Source organism: Crassostrea angulata, unplaced genomic scaffold, assembly GCF_025612915.1.
Source record: "Crassostrea angulata isolate pt1a10 unplaced genomic scaffold, ASM2561291v2 HiC_scaffold_92, whole genome shotgun sequence".
Lineage (NCBI taxonomy): Eukaryota > Metazoa > Mollusca > Bivalvia > Ostreida > Ostreidae > Magallana > Magallana angulata.
The window spans coordinates 205,068-216,903 of record NW_026441647.1 but is presented as its reverse complement, the minus strand read 5'-3'; the positions used below and the strand labels follow the sequence as shown (position 1 = coordinate 216,903).

The following is an 11,836-nucleotide window of genomic DNA, read 5'->3' as shown; positions in this document are numbered from 1 at the left end:
TTTTATCAATCGGGTTCGGGAAAATCCTTCATATAGGCGATAAATCTAAAATTTCGCTATTGCCGTGCAGCTTATTCGAGACATGGCGTCAGAACCGAAAAGACCAAGGGTTGCATCTGATTCCTCGGAACGTAGCACCGATAGCTTACAAAATGACACAGTTCACGATTCCATCCAAGCTCTAGAAGGATCCCCTCAGACTCATAGTAAAGATATCGGAATAACGGAAAGCGACACTGGCAGTGGGATAAGCATTCAGTTCATTCCTTCACAGAGTAGTGATAATAACCAGTTTTCAAAAATCCCAAATAATCTTAGTAACTGGGACAGAAAACACCTTGACAAACTTAACATTAAAGTGTCATTTCAACCAGACATGTCTCCTTTGAAACTTATAAGGAAAATCCAGAAAACGGGGCTTCAAATTCACGAAGTTCGAAAGATGAAGTCAGATGAAGAGGAAAAAAAGATCGCATCATTGGTTACATATGTAAAACAAAGCAAATTTATGGAGATGCTGGCTAAAATAAACTATACGACATTTGATGAAGTAAACAGAAACTGTATGAGGGGTATAGACATGTATGCAGATGACAGGTATATGTGTTCCTTTATTCCTGACGGTTTACCAGAAAACCTCAAATTATGGTTCTACAGGTAAGTTACACTTATTTCATGTCATTATTAATTTGATTAACAATTTAAACATTCAAGCATTTTTTTAAAATTATGATAAAAACCGTGGAGGGATTTTCCCAAAGTTAAGTGTGGCCTTAGACATAAGTAATGTTATTTATGTCTCTGGTGTGGCTTTCTCCTCTAAGAAATTTTACTTATAGGTGCAGGTCTGCTGCTCCGAATGCAGGACAGTTTGCTCCAAAAGACCATTGGCCTCGAGATGCTTCGCCCCAAGATGATTCGTGCTGTGTTAGGCATGAAACATCTCAGCGCGAAAGGTCTTTTAGAGCGAATGGTCTTTTTGCAAAACGTCAATAGGAGCTACACATCCCGTTACCGTAGCTCCCAGTCAGAAAAAGTTCAGATGGATGACCTGGGAGCTACAATTCCTTAGTTACCTGTTAAAAAGTTGCAATTTACATGCACAAAAAATTGTGCTAATTTTGGACTGATTAATTTTATTTCTGAACACATTAAATATGTGCAAATATTTCATTCCAGAAATTCCTCAGCCATTTTTCACAGATTTCTTGTCTTTACTTGCCTCTAGTTTTGTACATGTATAAATGATCAGTAAAAATGGATTGTCTACAAAAACAAGCTACTAAAACCAATGATCAATTTTTTTTTTTTCATAATCGATAATCTGAAACTTACTCTTTGGGCCTTTGGACCTCTTGTTAGGATTTTAGAAAACATATCCAGGTTCCATATCACTGATTCAAGTTATATTATATTGTATGTACTTTTAATGTTTTAAGGTTTCATACTCATGGGAAAATGTTTGCACATGTTCTTCACAAGATGGTGGAGAACAAGGAAGAAGGAGTTCCCATCCATGATTGTCATTTTCAACATTTATTTGACACATTTGCAAAGATGTTTGGGTTACAGAGTGATATAAGGTATGCGATTGTGCATGTCTGTAATGTATACAATAGATATTGACATATCTGGTCTTATTACACCTTTCACATACCATTACATTCAGTAGTTCTGAGATATCTGATAAATCCATCACTGTATGAGGCTTTCACCTTGGACTCGATGATCTTGGTGAATTGCGACAAGTAAGTGGTGACTTCATTCACTGACTTTATTCATTTTTGTCAACGAAATGTGCATTATATCGCAGTAGACATGTAAAATCCAGAAGAAGTATACATGAATATTTACCTCTCAACAAGTTCTCTTTTACATCAGATTTCTTTGCTCCAAACTTTTCTAATCAAAATTTAAGGTAAAGACCCATTCTTGATCCATATTTTTTTTGCCATTCTTTCCCACTCCTGTTCCTAATTATGTTCGTACATCTCATGAAAACAGTTATTTTGACGTGTTCGTTGAATAATTTTCACTCATTAGATAAAATTTTAATACAATCTGATTCTCACAACTCCAACCATGAGTAAACATCATCCTTAAGGCATACAAAATAATACAAAGTTCAAGGTCATTTCATTTTAATCATATTTATTGTTTTTCATGTTGCCTTTAAAATAAAAAAATTGACAATAAAGATATAAATGAACTTTATTACTTCTTAGATGTCTGCAGCAATAAATCCTTGCTTTGTGATTCCTTCTGAAGTTACTGCCTTTTACATTAAATACATTTTTTTAGCTATGCCACTTAGTTAAATCATCAATATCAGAGATTTAAAATTTTCACAGGAATGTAGATTAGTATGAAAGCTTATGAAGAATAATGATCAGGTTTAAGTTGATATTTCCATTGAAAAGTGAACTCAATTGAGTGACAGGTACTAAAGAATTATACTGCAAAATAACAAAATCTAATCTTATCTAATGCACAATAATCTTGAAATTGTTGGTGTAAATTAGTTTTGACTGTGCATTTTTAATTAATTTTTTTTGCATGGACATGCTTATATTGATGGGACATATTGCCCTTAGCACTTTAAAAGGTTTGCAACCTCACAAGTGTAAATATCAACTCATTACCAATTTCAGTACCGTGCCATGTGTACAAGTGCCAAAAATGACAGTCATGGATACAGAAGTTTGTGGAGCAGCAAATATAATATATTCTCGGCATTGTCTAAAACTTCCTGTAGATGTTGAAATGAAAAATTCCTGTATAGTGGCAGTGTGTAAGGTATCTATTTATGTTTATACCCCCACTCCAAAGGAGAGGGGAGAATACTGTCTTACCCTTGTGTTTCTGTCTATAACAAGTTATTGTTGCAGTTTTCTCAGCAGCGACTCTTTGCAGGTGCTTGAAATTTCAGCACACTCTTTTTTTAGGCAAGCCATATAATGGGATTATATTTATTTACAGGTGAAGAAGGAACAGCCTGTTTTAGCAGAGAGCAAATCGAATGCTTCACCACCACGCAGCAAAATAAGAGAGAAAACAAAAAGCAAACAAAAACTGTTAGCTGATTCATGTGATAGTTCAGAAATATCTTCATCGTCCGTTACATTGGGATCAAATGCAGGTCTTCCACACTTGTCAGACAAACTGATTGGACAACACGGGGGAGAATTGTTGATTAATTACCACCAGTCTAATAGATACAATTTGATTATTGGAATGGTTGTTCAACAGACACAGGTAAATTTTTCAATATTATATACCCGTCTGTACATAAAATTTTTAGGTCACCTGATCGAGTCACTCAGGTATAGGGTGTATATAATCCAATGTGAATTAGTGTTTGCAGACATCAAACAATGAAAGAGGGTTGACTTGTCAGAGGAGTCTCGGATTAGAATATAGACTCAAAATTGAAGTTTCAAATGTAAACATTAGACTTGGTAATCGGGTGACCATCAAGGCCTCTGGGCCTCTTGCTACATTTTTTACAGGGCAAATTTCAATCAAAATTAACAGAAATTATTCTTAAGGGACAGGATTCAAGTTTCTTAAAATGGAGACCCACACCCTATTTCAAGGGGAGATAATTAAGAACTATTGAAAATTTGTTGTTAATTTAAAAAATCTTCTCCAAAACCAATTGGCCAGAAATGCTGTAACTTGTGTAGAAGCATTTTTATGTACTGTAGATTCAAGAGGGACCAAAATGGGGGGGAGGGTGTCAAATTTTTACATAGGAATATGTAAAGTAAATTTTTGAAAAAATTTCCCTCTTAACATTTGGCCAGAAAAAGCTGTAACTTGTGTCAAAGCATAGCAGTATATAAATAGTGCCTGTTTGGGAGGGTAACAGTTGAAATTGTCACCCCGAGAAAACCATTGTCAACCGACGCGAAGCGGAGGTTGACAATGGTTTTCGAGGGGTGTCAATTTCAACTGTTATCCTCCCAAACAGGCACTATTTATTTTGTTATACTGAATGTCTTTGCTAAGTGCATTGCTAACGCTGAGGGTAATATAAAATATTATTAACTGCGTCTTAACCAATCAGATTTCAGTATTTAACATGAAAGTATAACAATAGTATATATTCAAGGTTGTTCAAATCATGATTCCTGGAGGTGGCCAAAGTTTTACATAGGAATAAATAGAGTAATATCTTTAAAATCATCTAAAAAACAAATTGCTAAAAAACAAATTGGCCAGAAAAATGCATTGCAATTGTGTCCACAGCATAATCTTTTTAAATTTTTATATTCACTGCCCATGGGGCAGGGGGTTCTATTTTTAAGTCCTACATGAAGTCATTCTCACTCCCATGATCTTAAAATGACTAAATATCTTGTAATCTATTGAGACCCCTACCACTAAACCACATACATGTATATTCTTGTTCCTTTTGTCAAGGCACATAGATTGATATGTAGGTCATTTCCCATTGGGTTGTCATGATCTCCCCCTTCCTTAAATAGAAAATGACCTAATATTTTGAAAATGGTGAAGATCCCATCCCGAAACCATATATATTCTGAATTCTTGTGTCAAGGGGCAACAAATGATTTGTAAGTCATGTCCTCCAGTGATGGATTGGTCCTTACCCTCCTTGAACAGATAGTTACCAAATATCCTTAAGATGGTGGAGATCCCAAATCTATAACCATATATATTCTTGTTCCTTGTATCCTCCTGGGCAGGTCCTGACACGCTTTAACAAAATTTGCCCAGATATCTTGAAAATGGTGAAGATCCCCACCCTTAAAAGATGTATATTCTTGATCCTTGTGTCAAAAGGCATTAAATGATATGTATGTCATGTCATCAGGATATGGTCCTTGCCTCCCAAAACAGGATATGCCGAAATATCGTGTAAGCCATTGTGATCCCCACCCCTTAATCATGTTTGCAGAACGAGGTGGATTGCTGCATCATTATTGTTGTTTGACATCTGTTCAAAACGTCATTTTGTTTTGCAATGGTTAGATTTTGTCATGGAACTGTTGCATACTTTTTATAATGAGGAAGTGAGGATTGTGGTCAATTGATAAAGTGAAAATTTTGTGTAGTTAAGTGTCAATACCCCAATAGTTATGATATGATTCTTTCATAACATTACCTACAAATTACCAAGTACAAAATACATGAATGACATAAAATTTAATTATAAGTAACATGATAATTTTTTCTCTGTACTATAGATCACCTTTACTACGCTTGATATGACAGAAGGTCAGTACGAGAGAATAAAAAATGGGAAATTTAAGCATACGGACAAGGAAAGGCCAGTTTTCACATTTACCAAAGCATATGATTATCTTAGAGAAGAGGACTTGGAAAGCATCATTGAGCCAATGATACGGCTAGGTTTAGAACAGAATAAGTGACGAGTGTTCTGCTGTTAGTGCTTTAAGGTATATAAATTTACATCAGATTTAAAAATGCAGCATCCATGTACAACACAAGCATTGTTTACTGTGTATATTAGTTATGCAATGTATTTTGTCAGGAGATACTTATTTCAGGTCCATAAATTCTGCTTTATGAATATTATTATTGCAAACAAATATTGATTTGCTTTAGAACTTACATATGATTTGTATTGACCATAACTTAAGTTGAATATTTTGAAAGAAATACTTCCTGAATGATGCTATCTGTTTAATAATTTGATTGTGAAACTGAGGAGTTTCAAATGATTAGATCTTTTTATTATATATTTTTTTTCAGTGAAAATGTCTGTGCAATATTAGTATAAACTATTGTGTTGATAATGATGCTTTCTTGATGACCTGTTGCATATTAATTTTTTATTTGTCATGTTAATATTTTTACTGAATTCTTGCAATAAATACTTTTAGGTATCCTGATTAACGCAGGTCACCTATTGCAATTACCAGGTAGTTTTCATCCATTGTTGTGTATGAACAATTGAACATTTATGAAATATTCATGAAAACTACTTGGTCAGATGTGATATGATTCATCTTAGGGAGGAAGAGGAACAACAATTGTAAATTTTTTTACTCTAGCTCCACAGGGGCCTAGGGGCAGGGAAGTCATCGCAAAAATTGACAAATATTCCTGCACATCTGAAAGTAAAACTGAATTCTCCGTTGTTAAGACCAAGAAGTTCTATACCAAAATTGTATTTTTTTTTTCATGTCTACTGTTTAAGTTTTTGAAGCAAATGCCTTTTGATGACCATATCTGAGTTACCAAAATTGAATAGAATGTGCATATTGTGATACTGAAGTACTCACCTGACTTGAATCGCAGCTTAAGATTTTGGATGGTAGATAATATTAAGGTTTATGGAGGAGGTCACATATCCATGGAAATGAAGGTCTTTACCTATTCAAACTCGCATGGTTAATATACATGTAAATATGTTATTAAATTACATACCTAGCTTCAGATACAGAAATTGATTTTGATTATTCAGATGCTAAGGCAGGTTGAAGATTATAGAAAAAATCAAATTGTGTTAGGGTAGATTCATCAGTGGTAAAGAAAATGGTTCTGGAATTTAGCAAATAGAGTGAACCATCAAACCACAAAGAATGGAGGTGTCTGACTGTTACAAAGAAAGTTTCCTCTTAATATAGTCAATTATATCAGATTTATCAGAGTCAGCTGGGTTACCTACAATTTCATTTTCATGTTTATTATTTCTGTGTATATCCAGTTTGCGTGATTGTCGAGATATTAATAAAAGTGAATGATAAACTAACATAAATGCATTCATAACTACACTTCGTTAGGTAAACTTCACTGTGAATTCTATTTGTCATTACATATTGCATCAGCCTTATTATAAATTTTTACCATTTTTTGGATGATTATGCTGTATAGAAGAATTTTTTAGGGGTAAGTATTGACCATAAACTACAGCCACTCCTGCAAATTAACAAATTTTATAGCAATTTGAACTGCATCTTCACGAGGGGAGCGGCGCGGATCAGAAATCTTTGGCAAGCGAAGATGCCTGAACCGAAATGAATAAAAGACTTAAAGACACTTTTTTAATATGTTTTTTCCATTGGAAATTTCTAATTGAAGATGCATTTGTCTTTTTAAAAAAAATCAGCATTAAGTCTATTGTTCAGGATAGTCTGTCTCTGGATATCTTGTATGTCTCATCATGATAAATATTATAATGAATTTAAAGAACAGTGCCATAAAGAAAATTGGATAAAATAAATGAAGACTAGCTATTTGCTGTTTCAATTTGCTTTAGTTGATATGAATGAATTGAACTTATGTAGACGATACCAGAGCTTATACAATGAACAGCAGTAAAAACGGGACGAAAAGTGGACTTATTTTAGACAGTCATAGTGTGAGCAGGTCTTAGACTTTCCTGAAGTTCGCACTCTTGATCTATTCCCTTTTATCAATACTGCCCATTGGTAAAAATTTGAATTCAAAGTTCATCACGCGCATCAAACTTGAAACAGCAAAGTGTGAACACTGTGATGTGAATGAAGGTAAAAGTAGCACAGTATTTAATGTATAAATTGATAAATTCCTATTCGAAGCTACAGAAGCTTGTGCTTGAAAATTGTTTTTAATATACATATTTTTAGCATTATCAGTTTGTCATATGCTATGTTCCTTTATCAATCCATCATGTGCACAGTTGTTGCCCCCCCCCCCCCCCCCCCCCCGCGTCTTGAACTTCATCATGAGATAAAGTATTGAGGAAAATTTCGCCCTAGTATATGAAAAAAGATGAGTTTGTGACACTAAGTTTTTTGTGACTTAGAAAGTCCAACAGATACAAAACATATTATATTTGTGGAAATCGTTAACCAATTAACCGGCTTTGAAGGTAAATGTAGGACTTTGAATCGTCATTTAATTTTATTATAAATCTGATGGATGACTTTCAATGGACGTTCAATGTTATTTAAACTTTATGAAATCAAAGAACTGATAGTACTGAAAGACGGGGTCTTGAAAGTTTGAATGTGTAATTGTCCTGGATTTCCTCGAATATGCTTCCAAAATTTATGAGTTCGAATTAGTTGTTACAATCTATGTTAATTCGGCTTTTTTTGTAGAAAATTGACACATATATATTATGTAAAACAAGACCCCAAGGAAAATTTTTAAAAATTACTACTAACCGGGAAAATCAAACAACTATATCAAAGTAGATAATTTTAATCATTAGATTTATTCAATTTTGTGATCCAAGGGAAAATCCACAAGTTGGACGGTATCCGTAATAAAAGTTTTATGAAATCCCCGAAAACTCTAAAACTGCTGAATTAACAAACAAAGTGAACATTTGTATACCGATAACAAACACAGGCACCTGACGTTAGAAATAATTTTTTTTACAATAAGATTCCAAGAACTTTGACAATAAAAAGATTTGTCACGGTCACCATTTTGATTTTTAAGACCGACTTATCTATTTGCGATTCATGCAGAATTAATAGGTAAAAATAAATCCATTCGCCACTTACTACTTTTTTTGTGTAAACTCGTACATCACCCACACGAATTACGATACAACCGTTCCTTTCATTAAAAATCATACTCCGAAAATCAGAGACATAAATAACAGAGATTGTCAACTCCGCCATTAGCGTGTATATGTTACGGGACCAACCTTACTTTGAGAACTACAAGTGCAACAGCAATCTTGTATAAGTCATTAAATTTGAACCTGATAGTGAACATGAACATGAACCTGTAAATATTTTAAGCATGTTTTATTTATGAAATATTTAAAAAACCTCTTTATTTAGTTTTTAAATTACTTTTTTAAAACTTATTGACTTTTCACAAAATAATGGTAATGAATTACTTTACTCATGTAATGGTAATGTAATGCATTTCTTCAAGAAAATTAAGTATTGGTAATAGTCATGTAAAGCCCTTATTCATGAAGTAATGGTAATGCATTATTTTACAATGTAATTCACTCCAAGCCTGATTCCAACTAAGCCAGAAAACATGAACATTAACATTTAACTTGGTTCTTCAATCGATAAGATTGTACATATTATATGATGTACAAGTCTTCCAAAATGTAAAATCTATTATAGAGCATACGAACGAGAAGGCAAATTCAGACTTGTTTTTATTTTCTTTGTACAAAATCCCTTTCGAGACGAACAGCAGACATACCGCAAGTAGACTGGAAGCCAATGAAACACCTATTTAATTTATAAAACATCTGTGTATAAACCGTCCCGATTTTAACTTCAGCTTGCGCATGGAGTTTGGTAGATTGTCAAAATAAAATTCACAACTTTTCAAAAATGGCACATTGCGTTTGGGAACTTTAATTCGATTCCACCATCAACCTCTTCTATTGATTAATGAGCTCGTACACCAACTGAATCGTCAACGGCGCTGTGCATTCAGTTACGTAACTCATTCCACATTTGAACCCGAGCAAGAATATTTTGATCAATAAAACTATATGTTTATTTTCTAAATAGAATTTTGTTTATACACAGAGGACTTAAAAAGACTTAATGCCTATTTTTATAATACATATTTACTGAAATGCATTAAAATTTTCTGCACTATTTTCTTACGCGTAGACTCAATTCATGTGTTCTACGCGTGCCTTCCGGTTTGAGACTTCGGCTGACAGTAAACCAATAGACGGGGTAACGTGACCCCGTCTAAAAATGATGTTCACCGTGCATTAATTTTCTCCAATGCTTATTCTCTTATATTGTAATATCATTATATTACACAATATATATATATATATATATATATATATATATATATATATATATATATATATATATATATATATGTATGTATATATATATATATATATATATATATATATATATATATATATATATATATATATATATATATATATATATATATATATACTTAAGTGACAAAAGTATGCCAATGTTTTTCTTTTCACTATCATTATTGACTATATATTTCTTCGAAAACCAACATTTTCCCCAAGGAATGTTAAAAAGTTACCCCCAACGATTTTCAAAAGACCTGGATTGATAACTTTAGAATTTTTCCACCTTCTGTTTCCTGAGATTTGATATTAACAATCCAAGCTAAGATTTTTCGGTTCGCATATTGCGAAAGATATAGAGCTCATAAAATTATCTTGGTGTTGTGTTTCAAAAATCAATTTTACAAATGAGTTGTCAAAAACTATTTCAATGTATGTCGGAAAGTGCAAATTTAATCTACTGTTATCAATATAAAAAAATCTGAAAAAAGAACACCAAAATCCTTATTAAAAGTAAGGATTTTTTTCAATAAAATTTATAGGGGAAAATTGACATACGTTTGACGTGTGAGTACACACACATAGTGTACGTATATAGTCCTGACTTTTTCAAATATATGCGACTTGAACCCTCTTACCATTGTAAACACAGGAACTGTTGGAAACCGGAATTGGAAACTGGAACAAATTGATCAGCTGCAACTTACAAAATCTTTGTCTTCCTCTTCAGTGATAAACTCAGAACCATCGAATTTCAATATTTGACATTACCTATGAAATTTGACTGAGCAAATACACTGCCCTTGTCAGATCCGCTCACAAAAATATGCAGGTGTTCAAACTTTCTACCACCTTTATCGCGAAAAGTCCACGTTATAGGTCAAAATTATGCAGATAACCATCTTGGCGCAACAAGAATACTTTTTGATTTGCAAATTACCATGTGATTTGATATTCTGGGATTCAAATGAATACTAGTATGAAGAACAGACAAATTACATTCATTAGACCAATCAAATGCAAATGCTCTACTCCATTTTTTACTTGAACCAAAAAAATTGAAGAAATATTTTTTTTTTATTTTCATGATCAGGAAATGTGTCTTATGTTATTGGTCCCCAATTTTTTTCACACATTTCTAAGAAGAAAAAAAAAGATTCATTTTTTGAGTATTATGAGATAATAATTTTGGTCGGCGCATGGCCAAATCCATTAAAGCCCGAAGGGCTTTATGATAGATTTGATCACGCCCTGACCGAAATTATCACCTAATAGTATTCAAAGAATGATTCCTTATTACTTATATTTTTTTTTTTAAATCAGCAATTGTACGATTAAATATTAGAATAATGACATATCCTTTTTATTATGCAAAGCCCGCTTGGGTCCCAAAAAGACATCATTTAAATTTATCGGACTGTACATTACAAAATCGATTTGTAGTGTTTTGACAAAGAGACACTGAAAATGTAAATATTAAAAAATATTGTCTGTAACTGAGCAATAGTCGAAATCAAAAGTTTTACTGAAATAATCTGCTTGTGTATTTGATATCAGTTCTATAACAACGTTTTAAGGAATCATTTCCGTAAATATATTTGATATCTGTTCAGTAACAATTCTGTTTTTCATACGCAGTTGATAAAAGTTTAAAGCAATGTTGAGCAGCTTTATATTAGTAGTACCTACCTGGCATCATAATTTAAAATTCAGTGAAACCATTTCAAAAGTTTGTAGCGTTTCCAAACTATCTAACATAAACTCTATTGATTATGATTCTTTTTAAGATTCTGTTTTTCTGATTTGTTTATCTTACCATGTCAACTTCTTATTAGATTTCTTTCACTTCTATGACATAGACTCTATAATATCATGTGAACGGTCAGCATAGGATGCTCACTCCTCCTAGGCACCTGATCCTACCTCTATCTATTTGGAGGTCCGTGTTGTTGCGCATTGAATTTGTATTTCGTTTTATGGATTTTTGAGATGGTTCACGGTTTGTTATTGTAATTTTTTCATCATTATGATACCCACCAGTTAAAAACCTGTGCTGTAGACAAAACTGATTTATCATACTTT

The 11,836-nt window shown here is 32.9% G+C and overlaps 1 protein-coding gene across 1 annotated transcript; it reads left to right on the top strand.

Annotated features, from left to right (window-relative positions):
- Window positions 1-44: 44 nt before the first annotated feature.
- On the top strand, window positions 45-6,823 carry LOC128169062 (uncharacterized). The gene is made up of 5 exons (XM_052835226.1): window positions 45-657; window positions 1,440-1,583; window positions 2,652-2,796; window positions 2,980-3,255; window positions 5,214-6,823. Exons 1-5 carry the CDS (start codon window positions 83-85, stop codon window positions 5,397-5,399), a joined length of 1,326 nt encoding a protein of 441 aa, XP_052691186.1. The 5' UTR covers window positions 45-82; the 3' UTR covers window positions 5,400-6,823.
- Window positions 6,824-11,836: the final 5,013 nt, after the last annotated feature.

Excerpts from the sequence above, each read along its gene's own strand:
- LOC128169062 (XM_052835226.1), top strand. The coding sequence starts at position 83 with ATGGCGTCAGAACCGAAAAGACCAAGGGTTGCATCTGATTCCTCGGAA. Across the intron at positions 658-1,439 it reads CTCAAATTATGGTTCTACAG|GTTTCATACTCATGGGAAAA; the intron begins GTAAGTTACACT and ends TAATGTTTTAAG. Across the intron at positions 3,256-5,213 it reads TGGTTGTTCAACAGACACAG|ATCACCTTTACTACGCTTGA; the intron begins GTAAATTTTTCA and ends TCTGTACTATAG.